A 20184-nucleotide genomic window follows, 5' to 3' on the forward strand; every position below is an offset into this window, starting at 1 on the left:
TGCTGTTACCGATCAATCGGCAAATATTAGAGGGGTCGTCTTTATTTTTAAAAAGAATGTCAATGTTAAAATATTAGAGCATAAGGAGGACCAGAGTGGGAGATGGCTTAGGTGAGAGTACATACTCATTGGTCGCCTACTATGGCCCAAACCAAGATGATCCCTCGTATTTAGACCTTATTCGGAATCACTTGTTAAATGTCAACGACCCTATTATCTGGTGTCGAGATTTTAACGTCGTGCTGAACCCAAAACTCGATAAGTCCCCAAATTCGAGGGCCAGTGTGGCCCCTAAATCTCGGCAAATTTTATTATCAATAATGGCACAACTGGGTCTAGCCGACATATGGAGGGAGAGGGCGGGTAATAAATTGGGAGTCTCTTTTCGGAATCTTAAATACAAACACAGATCAAGAATCGACTATGCTTTGTTTAGTTACTGCCTTAAAGACTCATTAACGGAGATATCATATCTCCCCTCTCACCTCTCTGATCATTCCGCAATTAGTTTTATTTTGAAGGCTGGCCAGCAGGCAGGACACGTCTCTTGGTCATTCGACCGGTCCATCCTTCAAGATGAGGAGGAAATTAGTTTCCTTATAGCCGAAACTAAGTTGTTTTTGGAAGTAAATCTATATTCCACCTCAATTTCCATTGTTTGGGATGGTCTGAAGGCATTTTGGAGAGGAAATATTACCTGTAGAGCCTCCCGGAGAAGGAAGTTATATATGGAAAAGGATGATAAACATAGAAATCGAAATGAAATCTATTGAACAACAACTTAGTACCTCTATAGGCTTAATTAGACAGCAAGAAAAATTAGCTCACTTAAAAACACGACTGGAGTGTATTTTACAAGAAAGGGTTGCTAGTAGATGGGAGGCAAGTAAGAATTCCCATTTTGAGTTCGGGGAAGCAGCTGGGAGGATGCTAGCGTGGAAAATAAAAGCAGATCAAACAAAAAAATACATTAGAGAGATAAAGCTGGAAGGCGAACAATCCTCTCGATCTGCAAGCTCAGATATTGGGAGAGCCTTTCAGGAATTTTTTTAGGCCATTTACAAAGAGGATACCACTGACGATCTTTTTGCAAGGAATTCTTGGTTAGATAAAATATCCCTGCCAAGCCTCACTCAGGTCCAAAGCAGCTATATGGATTCGGAAATAATAGAAGCAGAGGTCAGAGAAGTTATTGGGCAACTCAAGCAAGGGAAGGCAGCTGGTACAGAAGGCTTACCAGCAGAACTATATCGTGCCTTGAGCGAAGCTATAATACCAACGCTGACGGTCCCTTTTAATAGTATTCTGTTAAAAGGGGATGACCCTCCTAAATCATGGAGTGATGCCATCATAGTTCTGATACTTAAACCTGGGAAAGACCCGACCGATTGCGGATCATACCGCCCGATATCACTTCTAAATAACGACTATAATATTTTTGCGGCTATTATGTCAGCCAGGTTGGGGAAGGTCATAGCCTCAATAATAAATCAAGATCAAAAAGGTTTTATAACAGGCCGTCAGTTGGCTGACCTTATGCATGATTTAGTCGGGGTCATTGATATTGCCTCTAGCCTCTCTCTGCCGTTAGCTACTTTCACGTTAGATGCAACTAAGGCCTTTGACAGGGTGAGTTGGCCTTATTTGGCTGCGGTACTGAAAAAATACAATTTCGGTGATAATTTTTGTCAAGTGATCTCTCTTTTGTATAAGGCTCCATCTGCCAGACTCTTAGTAAACAACACCTTGTCAGAACCTGTAAATATTACAAGGGGGGCAAGACAGGGCTGCCCCCTTTCTCCCCTTCTTTTTAATTTGTATATTGAGCCTTTTGGTCAAGTCCTACGGGAGGAAGTTAATATCCACTCTTTTAAATACGAGGGGTGGGATAGGAGGGTAGCCCTGTACACGGATGACATCCTTATTTTTACAGTTGACCCGGTCTTAGCATTTCCAACCATAATTAAGCGTGCAGAACAATTCGGGCGGATCTCCGGATACGAGATCAATGCAAGCAAAACCGAAATAATGGTGTGGAAAATAAACAATACTCATCTTAAGGTGACGCCCTCAATGAGGTATCTCGGTATCCACATCACCCAAGATGTGGGGAACATAGCGCAAACTAATTTATATCGGGTCTTTAAAGACTGCCAAAACAAATTAAAAGCGTGGTCTTATCTCCCACTATCTATACTGGGAAGAACTAATTTAGTTAAAATGGCTATCCTTCCTAAGTTTACCTTCATATGTAATACTATTCCCCTTGCTTTTGATCCTAAACAAATAGACAAATTTCAGCGGGAAATTAATTATTTTATTTGGAAGTATAAATCCACCAGATTGGCGTGGAAGAAATTACGAAGGAGGGAAAAGGGTGGGTTGGCATTACCCGATTTGCAGTACTATGCATGGGCCTTCCAATTATCTTATTCTAGAATGCTTCTGAAAGCCCCATCTAACTCCTCGATAGGTTTAATGTTTAGAGCCATGTTGGTAGGGGCGGAACTACCCTCTCAGGGATTTATGTTTAAGTTTGGAGACCAAAAGTTTTTAAAGAAGGTTAAATTAAAGTCTCTTCAAGCTATGGCCAGTCTCTGGGCCCAGATTAAAAAGAAAATAGGGCTGTCTTATTTTTCAAATTTTGCTCCGGTGTGGGACTCTCCGGGTACACCAATGTGTTTGAGGGATGGGTTGGCGTCCCCCTTGAAACAAGCTGGAATCGTAAGGTGGGGAGAGCTGTTGGTAAATGACGCATTGCTGACATGGGATGAACTACGCGACAAGGTCGGCCCTGGGCTATCAAGATTTAAATATATGCAGCTCGATAGTTGGGCCCGGGCTCTAGTTAGGAAAGCTGTCCCGCTGGGTAAATTTAGTAATTTGGAACAACAGCTTGTCGTAAGGCAGGCGGGCGGTAAAGAGGTGGCTTTTTGGTATTGGAGTATTTTGGAGGAGGTGGATGGAGATTTTAGCCTCCCTGACCAACTATGGGCAGAGGAGATGGGGCGACAGTGTGAGCAAATATGGCTTACTTCATTTACTATGTTACATAGATTAGTTAAACCCGCTTGGCTAAGGCGCAACCATCTTTTCAACGTTCACCGTGCATACCTCACTCCCTTACGACTATCAAAATTTAAGCCAGGAAAGAGATGTAACAAGTGCAACCTCCTCGGTGCTTCAGATACACACATGTTTAAGGATTGCCCTTCTATCCGTACTTTCTGGGAGAAAATAAAGGACACGTTGGAGTCTATACTTAATTGCACCGTGCCCATTACCCTGTCATTGGTAATTTTTGGCATTGACGAAGATATATTGGGCCAGGCAAGATCTTTTCTTTTTTACGCAATTCTTCTGGCAAGGCGTCAAATTTGTAGGTTTTCGGTAGACGCCACAGCTCCATCACATGACGATTGGTTGACATCCCTATACAATACATCTAAGCTGGACCTGGCTAGACGTGTTAATAAAAAAAAATTGGCATTCTGGGACTTTTTGTTAAATCGGAAATAGGAACGCCGGGGTTTTTTTTTTTTTTTCCCCCGGGTCCTATGATTATGCCTATGTTACTCTTTGGATCTTGAATGCTGGTCTCACCGTTCAATGATTCGCCCCTCCAGGCTGAAAAGATGCTTCGATGGAGTAATCAAGCTAATTAGCTTCCCTCATCATGGATTTATCTTCCGCCATTTGGTGAATTGTGTCCTGGTATGCGAGTTAGCCCGAGAACCTGAGTTCTTTTCTCAGTTTGCGACACACTTGGTGGCTGGTGATTCTTATATTGAGGGTAATTGGCAAATGAGGACAAAAAAAAAATTTTAAAACATTTTTTAATATGTCCGCTGCATTATCACGTATGAGAAACTAACATCTTCTTGGAACCCTCTTTTTCTTTCTTGGTGGGGATGTTTAGATTCGATTAAAATGATGATTGCCCCGATTTTAATTTATATCCTATCCATGCTTCCTGTCCACATTCCTACTCTCTATTTCAAACGTATTGATTCATGCCTATCGAGATTTCTTTGGAAAAATAATAAACCCAGAATTGCTTTATCCTCTCTTCGCAAACCAAAGTCTGTTGGTGGCGTGAACTTCCCGAATTTTCTTCTTTATCATAAATCCTTCTCCTTACGTCAAGCTTCAAAATGGCTTCTTTTGGACCTCTCCCCCTTTACTCCTCCTTGGCTCCTTATTGAACAAGTCGCGTTACTACCCCATTCTTTCAATGAAGTTTTCCGTTTCTCCACCAAAACTTCTCTAGCCTCTCTCCCTCTATTTAAACATACCTGTTCCTTATTGAAACCTTTGTTCCGCCCTACTGTTATTTCTCGCGAATCCTTCTTAGAATCCCCTATCTGGTATAACTCGCTTATCCTCTTAAATAACAGTCCCATTTTCTGGAAAGCATGGAGATTAAAAGGCATTATATGGGTCAAGCATCTTTTTGACGGTATCTCCCCATGCTCCTTTCCCCACTTTCTGTCCATCTTCCATTGCTCTCGCTACTTTCTCCCACAGTTCACTACGCTTATGGCGATAATAACTGACACTTACTATTCTCTTCCCTCCTCTCCCTCATCAGATACTCACAACTCTCTCCTTGCGATACTTTGTACTTCACCCAAAGTATGTCTTATCTACAAATTATTTTCAGCCCCTAATCCAAATCGTATAAAAATCTAAACTGGAACTCTCCTGGGAGTCGGACCTAGGATGCGAATGGTCTATAGTCTTCTGGGACAAACTTTGGACCAAATCTTTAAAGATTTCCCGTTCTGCCTCTCTAACCCAGTCCATGTTTTTCCTTTACCACAGACTCTATCTTTCTTTATCTCGTTTCTCTTCTTCTACTGACTCTAAATGTTGGACTTGTGGTTCTTCAGATGCTGATCTTCTTCATCTTCTCTTCCTTTGTCCTTCAGTGTCTGTCTTCTGGGAGAAAGTCTGGTCATACATTTCCCGTTTGTTCTCTATTTCCATTCCTTACTCTATTCCACTCCTCTTTGCTGGTAGTCTTTATGAGTCTTTAGTACTTTCCCCACAGTCTCATGGTCTTTTTAACCTCATGCTTGACCTGGCTTTTCAACACATTTCTTTCAACTGGAAATCCCTCACAAGCCTCTCCATACAGCATTGGTGGAACACTCTCTGCCAATATCATAGACTAGATGTTGCTTTCGCCTCCTCATGTTTACCAGCATATAATAAGGATCTATTCTGGTTACCTCTTACCCCATATTTGGACCGAATTGTCCTACAGAAAATCTCACACTTGTCATCTGACAACTTTAAACCTCCTTGAATGATTATTATCTCTGTCTCCTTATACTTATATTTATGTTTTTTATATTTATATTTATTATTTTTATCCTCTTGCATTGTTATACATTTTTACTCATTTCGCAAATTGTTTAGTGACAATTTATGACATGTAATATAGTGTACTCTTCTTTACTTTTCTACTTTCACCCTCCCCTCTTCCATTCTTTCCCCTCCCCCTTCTTTTCTTTTCCTTCCCTCATCTGTAAACTCCCGAAAATGCTTTTATGCTTCTTTAATGATATCCAGCTTATACACTTATTGTATCTCTTGCTGTTTCCTATATATACTGCTGGTTTGTTTGTACTTTATTAAACGCCAATAAAGCTTTTCAAACATAAAAAAGAATGAGCATTCAGCATGACTTAAAGGTCTGTGCTACTCTAGTCTAACAAATCTCAATATATCCAACTATATACCTAGCAATGTCTTCTTTAGGAATGGCTTCAACAAAAGTTAAAAAAGCTATTTTTCTGATCAATTTAGTGCAAAAAGTGCAGTCCATAAATGCTGCTAACATCGCCAATTTAAAGCTCTTTCCACCACTTTTGTGCATTGTTAGGTTTTAATAATGTTGTTGAAGTTTTCGGTATGAATAATACAAGCTAGCTGATAAATAAATCTAGTCTGATATTAAAGAAATAGCATTAAACCTCCCCTCCCAAGCCAACCCCACATCTCCTAGTGGCATAGCCATGGAGGCACCTTTTTTGTGGATGTTTACAAGGATTATTATCAGTTATTACTACTGACTGACAAGGAGTGGAGAGACCACTTAGGAAGAAAGTGTGCATGAAAATACAAGTAGGACTCTTACAATGATGGTAATTATATCAAACTGACTCCGGTATTGCTTGTAAGAACACCACCTTCCATATCAGCTCCTAAAACCCTATCAAAGTGGAAGCCAAGTCTGATTTTTGTATGGGTATACATAATATATATATTTAATTATACCTAGGCTTGATACCTGAAATGAATTGGCATATATTGCAAACAGTAATGTACAAAACACTTCAATTCTGCTGCATAATTAACTCCAATCATCGAGTGTCGCACTTTTATCAGGAAGTCCATACAATCTTTAGGAAGCTGCGAGCATCGAAATTGAGAGATCTTGGGGACCAAAATCTTAGATTAAGCAATTGTGGATTCAGGTGTATGGATTGTCCTTCTTGATGACTTGCAAAGTCAACCTGCATCAAATGGTGAATGGGTGTATGACCTCTCCAAGAGAACAGAGAACCATCACTGACAAGCTGCTTTTGACACAATGAGAACCACTATCAGAACCTGATGCATATTGCTTATGACATATAGCATAAGAGGTAGCAAGGGAAAGCGAAAGCAAATGGTCTAACCAATACATACACAAAGTATTCTCTAGTGAGCTTGTAAATACCTGAAAGTGTAACTTTTGCATTCTCTATTGTGAACAAATCTGCATTTGTGGTCCACCATATGCATGAAAGAAATTGTGGAGTACACTTTTCTTCTCCTATACATATGTTTCCAATGATTTCTGCTTTATAGATTCCTACAGAATAGTTGCCCACTCCAACTGATCTTCTTTCGTAAGGGAAATTTGCTGTTTGAGTATAATTGTCATTCTGCGGGTAAGCACTTTTTTTTACTATTTCGTCATCCCCGTCACGCTATTTGCATTTACGTTGTGATTTTTACCATATCCAATTTTCTAATAAATAATTTCTCTTTTTTATTTTTTTTATACTAAGACCTCCCAAACTCTCTCCCTCTTTCTCTCGGTTGCTCTCTCTCTGTTTCCCTCTCCTTCTGTCTTTCGCTGTCTCTCTCCTTCCTAAATTGTGCTGCATATTCTCTGGCAAAAATATTTTCATTACCTTCATGTGCTTGAATTTCAAAACGTGTTTTTTGGGGGAAATTTGCTAATTATCTGGAAAAGTTTGTGTCAAATGCCTGAAATCCATAATTTTGTAGAAAAGCAGCAACAATGTGGTGGTAAAATGGTGCTACAATATGCCTGGCATTGAGGTTTATCTGATCTCTTCTATGCCTCACATCCATTCCCTTTATATCTTCAAGTGCTTCTGAATCGTGGCTCATGTGCCTCACAGTTCTAAGTTAACCATACTTTAGGAGATGATTAGGAGACTGTGAATGTACTGAGCCTTCCTTGGTCAAAATGATTGTACAGTCCAAAGTTGTTATGAGTGTGATCTATAAGGAAAAGCCAATCGTCTTCTCAATGCCGATCTGCAGCACAAATGTGATCATCTCTCTGAGGTTGATCCACATCCTAGAATCAATCCTGCTTTTGAGCTCAAGCCATTCCAGGAGTTGATGAACCTTTTCAAGCCGATTCATGTTCAGGACACAATACTCTTTTTAAGGTCGATACACTGTTTGGGTCAGTTTTTCAGAGATATGAGGAGTCATATGTTGGGATGGAAGTGCTTACCTGTGACATGTACCAATCCTGCTCATAACGGATATTGGTGGGATTTATGGAATATTGCACTCTCCAGGATCAGAAGCCTCCCTTCGTTCAAATGGAGAGTGGCTTCGTTCTCCACTGTCAAAATCCATTACTGTTACTGTGGATGAATCAATATCTTTCAATTCACTCCGCATTTGAGTGCAAACTCCTCTTTATAAACCACCTTAGGGGGACTCAGCAGAGCCTTTGATTTCCTGTAAGCAAGCAGCTGCACTGCTATTTGTAGGATATTTAAAATTTAAACAAGTTGCTATATTCCAAGTCCAAACTCTAGATGGTGGAAGAGTGCAGCGCATGTGATCTACAGCAACACGTGCTGCTCAGAGATTTTACTAGAAAGTGTTCCCGTCAGGTTGATTACCTGGCAATCCAGTCAAAGAATGGGGTCATCATCATGGAAACAACAAAAAGGCACACCCACAATTTACGTGTGAAAGCCTTAAATGGCTGGTCGCAAGGCAAAGAGCTATTCAAGTTTTTAAAACAAGCATTTGCAATGCAATAGGTCTCGCATTCACGCGAGTTTGAGCTATTGGCATTGTAAATGACAACGCCTTTTATTTATGTTTTGGGTTTTAAAACATAAATAAAAGGCATTGTCATTTACAATACTAATAGCTTAAACTCTCACAAATGCGAGATCTATTGCATTGCAATAAAGGGCCTTCTCCACCGCTTGTTAGATTGTAAATATCAGAGGGAAAGACTGGCCTTCGACGTCCTCAAAACAGTGATAAATAGTGCAGTGAAGAAGATGTGTATGTGTTGTAAGTTACATAGACACAAAGTGTGAAGTGAGAGTTACATATGATCCAAGCCTATAAACACTAACAAAGCGCTCCAACACCTTTCGCTCTATGATTACACTGTCGCGGCTCAGGAGGAAGAGCGGGAGGGGGGCTATTTCCTGCCCTCTCCGTGATTTGAGTGTGCAATGTGGCATTGCGTAATGTCATTGCTATCTTTGGCTAAATAACAAACACTCCAGCTGTAGTAGGGCCCTGTCTTCACCTCCTGGTGCAGGGCTGGCTGTGCTTTATGGCAGGCATGGAGGGAGGGATGGTCTAGGCTGCATCTCCCGCCCCTACTATTACTAGTGAGCGAGAGGCACTGAGGTGGTGGTATTGGTATTGGTGGTGGTGGTGGTATTGATGGTGATATTGGTATTGGTGGTGCAGGTATTGGTGGTGGTGGTATTGGGGAGGTGGTGGTATTGGTGGTGGCGGTATTGGTATTGGTGGTATTAGTAGGGGTGGTATTGGTGGTGGTATTGGTGGTGGTGGAGGTGGTGGTATTGATGGTGATGTTGGTGGTGGTGGTATTGGTGGTGGTGGTAGTGGTATTGGTGGTGGTGGTTTTGGTGGTGGTGGTGGTGGTATTGGTGGAGGTGGTGGTATTGGTGGTGATGGTGTTGGGGGTGGTATTGGAGGTGGTATTGGTGGGGGTGATATTGGTGGTGGTTGTATTGATATTGGCGGTGGTGGAGGTATTGATGGTGGTGGTGATGGTATTGGTGGTGCTATTGGTGGTGGTGTTGGTATTGGTGGTGGTGGTATTGGCGGTGGTGGTGGTATTGACAGTGGTGGTGGTATCAGTGGTGGTGGTATTGGTGGTGTTGTTGTTAATAAAACAGGCTTTTGAAAACAACCCGTCAGGTGGCTTCAGTGCAGATGACGTAACACAGATGTGCTGTTGTCAGCTTTAGCCCATCAGCACAGGATTATGTGCTACCTGGAATTCACATGACTTAATTAGTTAATCATTTCTAAATCCATTTTACTTGGGGGGCTGGGGGGGTGTTGAAACAGAAACAAGATAATGCCGGGTTAAAGTGATTGAAAGCAGGCGCCCGTGTTACGGGGCGGCCGTGCTGCTTAAAAAAACACAAGCAGTTTCAGCTGAAGCCCCTCGTTGTAGGGGTCCTAGCGTAGTAATACCCACGTTGTAATGGCACGTGTGGTATTAGTATGCGTAGTACCGTCATACATTCATTTGCCAAGAATCACAAGATGGGAGGAGGAGCTTCGCGCGCATCCAAGATGGTCGCGTGAGCACAGGGCTCCACGGACCCTTGCCGCTCCTCGCAACTTATCCTGACATTATCCTGGATTTGTGGACGGATTCTGGAAGATGAACCTCGGCTGAATCCATAACTCTTCTCAGAACCAAAATCGGACGGGGGAGACCTGAAATACAGCGTCTTGCATTTTGGAGGCCCACCTGGAAGCTGGGCCCGGTGCTTTGGTGACCCGTGGGGCCGGGGAGTAGTTGAACAACAACGGCATCGGAGCCTTGCCAATGACCGCGCACCCACTTTCAGTTTCGCTTTTGCACTTCTGCATGTCCTGAGCGAGGAACTACTTTGCGCGGCTGGGGCGTCCTCCGGCCTTGGTACTGGACGGATCTGTGCCTTTCTCTCAACTCTCCCGAGTGGGCGCTTGGACAGTCTGTGTCTGAACTGCTGGTGCCCCTTTGCTATCGGTCCGGGCGGACCCCACCGGCGAGCATCGCCCAACATGGGGGGCAAGGGGGATCCCGAGAAACGGATGGCCAAGACATCCCTGCGTGGAGGACCAGTCCAGAGTAACATCATGGATCGCTATACCCAGGGTAAAGGGACCCCCGGGCCGGCGGGCGCCGTCATGGAGGACTCCGGCGGGGGCCCGTCCGTCCCCACGGAATTGTCGCTGCAGGACGTCATGGGCGCCATCAACGGCATAAGGGAGACCATCGCCCAGCAGTACGAGGCTCTGGCCCGTAAAATTGACACGGTTGCCATTGATGTCACGTTAATCCGGGCGGATCTCTCTAAGACTAACGAGAGGGTTCAATCGCTGGACTTGAGGACATCCACTCTTGTCACGGACGTATCAGACCTCCAGGCAACTCTTGGCGATCTAAATTCTGCAAACGACGCGATGTCCCGGCGGCTGGAGGATTTTGAAGGTCGGGCACGACGCAATAATATCCGTGTCATAGGTGTACCGGAGACTTCCAACAATCGTCCGGTGGACCTTATGGTCGAAGACCTCATCCTCAATCATCTTGCTCCTTCAGGCCTGAGCAAGTTCTTCGCCGTGGAGCGTGCCCATCGTGTCCCGGGCGGTAGGCCTCGACCAGGCGCTCCCCCGAGGCCTATCATTGCAAAACTTTTTCACTACAGAGACCGGGATGCAATCTTGCAGGCTTCGAGGGTGCACGGCCCAGTTAAATATGAGAATTCCTCTGTCAACCTCTTCCCGGACTTCACCCAACTCGTCCAGAAACAGAGAATGAGTTTTCAGGGGGTGAAGCGTCGTCTTCGAGATCTGGACATCAAATACTCTATGCTTTTCCCTGCCAGGCTTCGTGTGGAATATGAAGATTGGACTCTCTTTTTTGAACGCCCCGACACAGTGAGTGACTGGTTGGATTCCCTGCCGGAACCGGGAGACCGAACTGGGCGTACTGGTGGTGCCGAGGGCGGTGGGCCTCTGCAGGAATAATTCTTGGCTCTCCACTTTGACATTTCCTTCTGTGCTCAGCCAGGTTCTACTTCAACTGTATATTTTGTCTATTAATGTTTCGTCTGGGTGCGGGCGGGGACGGGTCCCTTTCCTCCTCTAGGGTCTTTTTGTAGCATGGGATTGTTAGGGCGACAGGCACACTGCAAGTTGGGGGGGCTGTATAGTCCGCAGGGGTGCAGGGTGGGGGGGTGGTAATGGTGTGGGGGTGGGAGGGTGGGGGGGGTAGATGGGCTGTGTGTTTTTTCTTTTCAAGGCGGTGTTATTATTTTCCTTCAGTTTCAGGTGTCTGGCTGCGTGCCCGGGGACTCCAGCTTCTTGCGTTGGGATGGGGGGGGACGGGTTGAAACTGATGTCTTGGAACGTCAACGGATTGGGGGACCGTATCAAACGTGGGGTGGTGTTGCAATATTTGCGTCGATTGGCCCCTGATGTGGTATTTCTTCAAGAGACGCACTTGGTGGGAAATGTATGTCATGCTATGAACAGGGGGGGCTACCGACTGGTCGCACACTCTGGCTTCACCACTGGCTCCAGAGGGGTGGGCATTTTGCTGCGCTCTTCCCTTCCACTTGAGATTGACAAAATTACTCTTGATGATAGAGGGCGCTACGCGTCTTTGACTGGGCGGTGGGAGGGGCAAACTCTTTCATTGGTTTCGGTCTATGTTCCCCCGGGCCTCCAGACCTCCACTTTCTCTGATGTGGGTCGTATGTTACTTGAACTTCCTGATAGTCTCCTGATTGTGGGTGGGGATTTTAATTCCGTGATTTCTGGCGAGTTGGATCGTTACCCTCCCAGGGCCCTCTCTGCCGTCCAGGCGTGGCTTGGCGGGTTCTTGGACACTTTCGGTCTGGTGGACTGCTGGAGGTTGCTACATCCGACGCAGGGTCAGTACACATTCCACTCCGGGGCCCACGGGAGTCTCTCCAGACTAGATTATTTTCTAATGCCCGCGGCCCAGACCACCCGGGTCCGGGAGGTTAAGCACCTGGCCCGGGGCATTTCCGATCATTCCCCATTGTGGCTCCTCTTCGATACCGGGACGCAATCCGCCGGGCGGATCGCCCCCATTAACCCCTGGTACTTGCGTGACCCCAAGATTCGCAAGGGTCTCATTAAGTCGCTTGATCAGTATTTTCTGGAGAATGAGGGGTCCGTCTTGTCCTCAGTTTCCCTGTGGGAGGCCTTCAAAACGGTCCTCCGAGGACACGCCCTATCCCTGATCGTGGAGGCCAAGAAAGCTAAGAACGGGGCGGTGGTTGCGTTGGAGGCTGAGATATCGGGGTTGGAGGCTGCCTTGGAGACGGGTGTCACTCGGGACGGGCTTCATGCCCTCAACTTGAAGCAGTTCGAATATAAGTCCCTTGTTACGGATGCTGCTCGGACACTGTATAGGGAACAGCAGGGTAGACTGTATGATGCTGGGGATAAGGCGGGTAAATTGATTGCTTGGCTTGATAAGAAGGAGAGAGTGAATCGAGTGGTCCCCGTGCTTCAGACGTCGGAGGGAGTGAGTGTGACTGACCCTGGTGAGATTGTGGAGTGTTTTGCGGACTACTTCTGTACTGTGTACTCCCCGGTGTCTACTAGGGATGAGGCTGACTCTCGTCACTTGTTGAAAGATATTGCGTTGCCCTGCTTGTCGGTCGAGGAGCGTGAGCAGATGGATGCCCCACTTTCGGTCGATGGGATTGCAGCCGCGATTCGTTCCCTTCGCTCAGGCAAAGCTGTGGGTCCCAACGGACTCCCGATTGAACTCTATAAACTGCAACCGGATAAACTTGCGCCATTTCTCCGTCGTATGTTCTCGGAGTCGCTTGAACTCGGCTCTCTCCCTGATGATCAACGCCTGGCCAATATAGTCGTGATTCCCAAGGACGGTAAGCCTCGGGACCGTTGCGCCTCGTATAGGCCTATTTCTCTGCTGAATACAGAGCCGAAAATCCTTGCCAAGGTTCTTGCGAACCGCCTACTTACTGTTATTTGCGATCTGGTACATCCGGACCAATCCGGTTTTATCCCGCACCGGAATACGGCCCTTAACCTGCGGCGCCTACATGGCGTACTTGCAAGGGCGGAATTTCTTTCAGAGCCGGCCATCTTGGTTTCCTTGGACGCCACGATGGCCTTCGATACGATAGAATGGCCGTATCTTTGGGCCGCCCTGGCAAAGTTTGGCTTCGGAACGGGATTTATTAATTGGGTTAAGCTCTTATACGCTGCCCCACTGGCACAGGTGGTCGTTAACGGGAGGGTTTCCCGGCCCTTCGTTCTTGGGAGGGGCACTAGGCAGGGGTGTCCGTTGTCTCCTCTGCTCTTCGCGTTAGCTTTGGAACCGCTCGCTGCTTGGCTCCGTTGGGAACCGTCGATAAGAGGGATCCAGTGGGCCCCCGGCTTCGAGGATCGTGTTTCGTTGTACACGGACGACATTCTCTTGTACCTCACCTCACCACGTAAGTCACTCAATGTGCTCTTTGACATCCTCACTTCCTTCGGCAAGAACTCTGGTCTGATCATTAACTGGTCCAAATCTTGTGTCTATGCTATATCCGGTGGCTTTCCTCTCTTGCCTTCTCGTTTTCCCATTACGGCGTCCAGCTCCGGCTTTACGTACCTGGGGGTGTATGTCTCATTGGATCCTGCTGTCCGCTACGAGCATAACCTCCTTTCTCCACTTCGGAGATTGAGGTTAGACGTGGCCCGTTGGCGTAAGCTTCCCTTGTCTCCCCTCGGTCGTGCAGCACTTTTTAAAATGATGTCTCTTCCCCGATTTCTTTACGCACTTCAGAACTCCTTTGATATTATTCTGGCGGCTTACTTCCGGGAAGTGGAGAGCTTACAAAGGAGACTCGTTTGGGGCGGTCGTGCACGTATTGCTCTTGCAAAGCTGACTCTCCCCTGGTACGACGGGGGCATCGCGCTCCCGGACATCAGGAGGTACTATTGGGCTTCCCAACTATCGGCTATTAACCATGCAACGTACTCACCTGGTCCGAATCCGGCTTTCGAAATGGATAGATTTTTGTTGCCCGGCGGCAACTTTAACAGAGCGCTTTACTCTCGATCGGCTGGGAGGACCTTAACCGGTCCCACCAAGATTGCAATATGCTTGTGGAAGGCTGCGAATGTGGCCATGGGCTGGCATGATCGCTTGACGGGCGCGACCCCCTTGTTTGCGTCTGAAAGATTGGGAAGCCTCTGGACGACGAAGGGGTTCGAGCGTTGGGACACGATTGGCATCAGCAGAGTAGTTGACCTCTGGGTGAAGGGTGCGGTTAAATCCTTCTCGGCGCTGCAGAGTGAGTACGAATTGAGTGAGAGGGAGTTCTTTCGGTACGTTCAGGTTCGCCACGCATTGCTCTCGGCCATCGGGGCGGGGACTGCAGTCCCTGTGTCTTCGCCACTCGAGGACCGCATACTCGACGGTCACTTGCCTGACAGTACTATTTCCCTTATCTATAAAAAACTAATAAACATTCGGGCGGATCTCCTCGTGCGTCTGCGGGAGGCGTGGATCGGGGATGGGGTGGAACTGGACGACGAGGACTGGCAGTCGGCGCTGTCCTCCCCTAGGGAGGTGGCCATACCCGCGCGTCTCCGTCTTGTCCAGCTTAAAATTCTCCACCGTGTCTACGTGACGGGCCCTCGTTTAGTTCTGATGGGTTTCTCTGAGGACGGACTCTGTAGGCGCGGCTGTGGGCTCAGCGCCACTTTTCTCCATGTTCTCTGGGAGTGCCGTAAGGTTGCGGAGTATTGGCGCCGGGTGCATGCTGTCATGGAATGTGTCACTGGGGTCGCCCTGTTGCCTGAGGTTCGCCGCTGTGTGTTGAACGTGTGGGAGCCAAACGATTATAATGCGGCTCAGACTCGGTGGGCGGCCCTTGGGAACATGGTTGCTAAGAGGGACATCGCACAGCTCTGGGGCTCCCGGCGGCCTCCCACCGTGTCAGTATGGAAGGAGAACATGGACTGGTGCATGTGCAGGGAGAAGACTGTGTATGTGGCCCGGGGTAAGCCGGGGTGTGGGGTAGAATTTGGGGACAGTGGAACGCGTACCGTGGGAACATCTGCACACCCCCCCTCGTGGACTCATCTGTTGCTGCCTTGTCCCCCTGATTCTGGGGTTCCCGGACTATTGCATTTCGCCTATAGACGGTTGTGCCTCTCCCGTCTCCCCCACCTCCCCCTTGATCATCCTCATTGACCACCCGAGGGTGGAGTTGGTACTGTGTAGTCCCCCATCCGTGGTTAGACGCCTCTTTTTCAATGGTTTCCGCCTTGTCTTTATGTGTTATTTTCTTTTTCTTTTTCTTTCTTGTTTGTATTTCAAAATTTATGTATCCGGATAACTTCTGATGTGCACTCAATACTTTGTCAATTCGGCTGAGCCCCAGGGGGCCCATTGCTTTCTTGATATTGTTGAACTTGTATATATTAGCGGCCGGCCCTGGTGGTTGTAGGCCCATGTTTGTATTGAATTTTTCGGTGCAATAAAGGTTTTTCAAAAAAAAAAAAAAAAAAAGAATCACAAGATGTTTGAGCCACACGCCAGACTCGAACCTGGTATCCCAGTTTCAAAGTTGGACGCTCTAGCTGCTAAGCCACATCCTCTGATGGAACGTGGTGGGAAATGGTGGATTAAGCCAGGAATGGAATCTGGGTAACTTCACGAGATAGTGAAGTAAACGTTGGTACCAATGACAGAAACTTGTGTTGAGGTTGTCAATGCTCTTGTGGGCTTCACTGTGCTGGAATCACAGTGCTTCTGATGTGTGAACTCTGAAGATCTGCTTACAGCCTGCTTTGTTCTCATAACTCAGTCAATGACAATGTCCTACAGGGCTTAGGCACGGGGTCAGTGTGGGATCAGATTCTTGCTTTCCTTGATAAAGATGAATTTTGCAGTCCTTCTTGCTTATCTTGTGAGTACAATCTGGCACTAAGTGCTGGTGTCACTTGGGTGGCGCCCCTGTTGCTTTGCCCTACGAACGCCCTGACAGTTGGACAGGAAAAACCATAGCAGTGCCTGTAGCCGAGGAATGAGGAGCTAAGGCTGCATTAAGAAAATTCTCAAGCTGTGTTGTTTTCAGAGGACGTACTCTGCAGGTCAAACCAGTTTAACTTCTACTCTAGACGCATTCTGATCAAATAAGATTTGTGTTCCGCCTGGAGCTGTAGTTTACTCAATCTAATCTGAGAACCCAGAAGATCTGACACACATTTCATGGCAGGTACTCAACAGAACTTTGGCAGAGCAAACAATGCACCCACCTCCAGGCAGTTTACTTGTTGCAGGAGTTCCTCTTTGTTGCTGCAATGCTGAGAGGCTCTCCGCAGCTCGTCCACCATGCTGGCGAGAATGGTCATGGCCATTGATAGGCAGAAGGCATCCGAGACATCCAGGAACATCCTAGCACACAAGAAAGTAGTGGAGATAAACAGCTGCGTACTAGCAATCCGGTGACAACTCCACTCCTAGTCAAGTTTACTCAGTCCAAATATCGCGGACCTTGTACATTTCAACAGGCTCACTCCCTCCCCACATCAATGGTCTCAGCTACATCATTGGTCAATGCACACATGCACTTCAATAGAATCTCACTTTTTCCAAAATCACTTTAACTGCAGTTACTCCTGGGATTGCTTGACTGGAGTCTCACCCTTGAAGTACGTCCCTCATCTCACAGAATTAAGTAGCAGGAGGTTTGGGAAGAGGTGTTCTTGGCAGTAAACACTACAGCAAAGTGTGGTGGTGGGTGCCTCTGTTATCACTGAGAAAATGTGCCGGGCACTGCTGTACTATTATGGATTTAATGGGAAAGAGCATATCCCTCACTCTCCCAATCCAGCTTCTCTCACTAGGTTGAAGGCCAGATCAAGAAAAGCAATGAACAACCAGTGCTCTTACGAAACCATTCCCTAATTCACTACTGGCAAGAGCATGGAACAATGTTGAGTGAAATCCAATTTTCTGACTAATGCATAGTTTGCTTAATTCACTACTGTAGTTGCTTGCTTGCCCTCGATTGACCAGAAACATTTCACTGATAAACCTGAATTTCATACATGTACTGCTAGATTGAAAGAACACGTTACGGCTTTATGGTCTATCAGTAGCTGCAGCCATCCCACCACCATGATCCAAGGAAGTTCGAAATAAAGGTCTCTGAGATGTCTCCATGACATCCATAAGCAGGTCAGACTGTGTTCGAGGCAATCAGTTCACTAAAACCTGCTACCCTGCTTTTAAGAAATTTGCACGGCTAAAGTCTACACTCTATGCCAAGCCGCTTCACATATGTGACATCTAACCTATGGTAGTCTTGTTCAAACTTGTATTAAAGCAGCTAGTATTATTTGATAACTTCTCTTTTGAAGAAGTCTATTACTCATCCTGATCTCCCAGCCAATTACAGACACATGAGCACTGGTGAACATTTAATTCACCAGTAACACAACTTACTCCGCTAGTTCCACCACGTGTTCCAACTCCAAAAGCATGGAGACTTATTCATGAAAATAAGGGAAGAACTACACTCCTGGTTTAATTATGAATAGAACAGTGGAATGTTGGTAGCTAAAGAGAATGGAGTGCTCTGGGCTTCTAATGGCTAGTAAAAGCCCGGAGTTCCAACATTCCAAAGTTTGTCATACACAGCTGTAGCTGTGAACAAAGGCCTCCGAGAGCGCGAGGGGATTTAAATCCCCTCGGGATCCCTGAAGCCTTTGCTTTATTTGTTAGAACATTCTGCCCTCTAGTGGCAGAATGTTCTAATAGCCTTATAGACTGCCGTAGCTGGGCAATACCCGTCATCAAAGGCCCGCTCCCTTGTTAAAGGCCCTAGCCTTTGGCTCGGGTCCTTAACGCTAGAGCAGGCTTTTAATGGCCAGTGTAGCCCGCTACAGTGGGGTTCTTAGGCTATATTAGACCTACTGTCTGACCTCTTGGCAACCTAGTGAATTTCGGGCTGATTGGGGCTTAACCATCATTTTGTTTTGGAAGCCTCCTGGAGGTGGCTAGTGTACGTTGGGTTTTTTACTTGTTCTTTTGGGGACCGATCTCAGGCAGAAAAGGTCATGCTTGAGCCATGGCTGATGCTATATTTGCAGTATAGAGGCCAATTAAAAGTGGAGCTAGAACGCAGCTCTGTTTAAGCCCAGTGACTGTTTCCATAGGCTCGGTAACATGATTGCCTGCTGTGTCTTAATTTCAACGCAGGTCTCGGTATAATGAGGTAATGATAAGATATTGTCCATTGTGCAACAGTTGGGCATGAATCGGGTCTGAAAAAATGGAATTAGGTGTTTATTGCTAGCCCATTGTTTAACTCCTCCGAAAGGATTTTGGCATAAAATTTGTCTTCTAAGTTTCAAATTGGAATAAGGTAAAAAGCGGCTGGATTTTGTCTGTTTCTTGAATATTGGACTTAACATGGAGCCTTTCAATATGTCTGGAACAGATCCAAACTCGAATGATCTATAAAATAAAAGGGGAAATCTTTCCATCCTGCTGTCTATATTGTAGCTATATGGCAAGGCTGAGATCCCATTAGGTCTCAGGAACCGGTTGGATCTACAGGGTTACTCGGTTGATAGTCATTATATAATCTGCTGTTGGTATTTAGTAAATGTATACATGATGGGGCTAACTGTTATAATCGCATTTTCTGTGATAGCTGTAAGATCTTTGTGAGAACAGCAAATATTTTTTATGTGTTTGGTCGGCAAACGTAAGCTTACCACATTCACGCTGGTGCAACATGTGGAGGTCTCTAAGTTGTTGATAAACTGCCAGAAATTGGCTTGGTCTTTTTGTCTTATGAGACTCTTTTGATGAAGCCACTGTCCATCATTATGTTTTCTCTTTTACTCCCACTGCTGTTTACAGTAAAACTTTTTTAGTTTAGCGAAGGAAATAATGTTATTGTTTGAGAGGCTGGTTCTTTCTTTAAAAAAAAAAAAAAAATCTATTCTGTATTTATTTTTGCTCTTTAAAAATATTTTTCTTCAAAAAGAGTTTCTGCAGCAGGCAAATGGCACAGACAAATTGTTCAACTGGAGAAACCCTAATCACTGGTTCACACCCAGGTTAAAAGCAATAAAGACAGATTTATGCACTGTCTAAAAATTGTGGCTACTGTACTTGATGCAGAAAACAATCTCTCCAAGGACAAGGGTGATTATCTTAGTTTGGATTTTGTAAACGACATGTATGTAATAGAATATTTATTTGTGACACAATTTATCTGTGGCACAAGGGATACATTTGGATCCAGCTTGAGTACCAGGTCGTGGACATTCAATGATAATCAATAAAATGAAGAACTTAGTTTTTGGTAAGACCTGAGCCCCATGGGCGGATGATTGATGGCCCTCCGATCCACTGATTCCTATTGGAAGTGCCCACAATCTTGAGTTATATTTGATAGAATCTCCGTTTCCAAGAATATGTAAATAAACATACTTCTTCCAGTTTTCTTCAACTGACCGTTCGGATGCCCACTACCTCACGCCGTGGCTTCAGATCACCTCCACTCCCGAAAAACCTAAAACGCTCAGTTCTGTCCCTCAATCTATGTTTTAGTGTTTCCCGTCACCATCTCACCCTACTGTTATTTGCTTTTCTTAGTGGCAGGACACCGTGTGCATGGTTAGCAGCTGTGCTATGAAAACAAAAAAATAAATGATGAAAAGCTCAGGAGGTTTTAATAATATAGACCATAATTTTAAGAGCATTTAATTTAGTTTATTTAGATATCATAAGAAAATTCCTGATCTTGTAAGAGCAGGATCCTAACAAACCTATTTCCTCTAACTCCGATCATGTCCTACAAAGGTCTGGCACTGACCATTTTCATTGTTTATATGGTG

The 20184-nt window shown here is 45.6% G+C and overlaps 1 protein-coding gene across 11 annotated transcripts in view; it reads right to left on the bottom strand.

Annotated features, from left to right (window-relative positions):
- Nucleotides 1–20184, bottom strand: part of STAT6 (signal transducer and activator of transcription 6) — a 760203-nt gene that overhangs the window by 248099 nt on the left and 491920 nt on the right. For all 11 annotated transcript variants that reach the window (XM_085600982.1, XM_085600983.1, XM_085600976.1 and 8 more), the window contains one exon: nucleotides 16585–16723. In XM_085600982.1, coding sequence (XP_085457108.1) covers nucleotides 16585–16723 — 139 coding nt within the window. The remainder of the gene's footprint in view (nucleotides 1–16584; nucleotides 16724–20184) is intronic.

Source organism: Triturus cristatus, chromosome 4_2 (assembly GCF_964204655.1).
Source record: "Triturus cristatus chromosome 4_2, aTriCri1.1, whole genome shotgun sequence".
In the NCBI taxonomy this organism is placed as follows: Eukaryota; Metazoa; Chordata; class Amphibia; order Caudata; family Salamandridae; genus Triturus; species Triturus cristatus.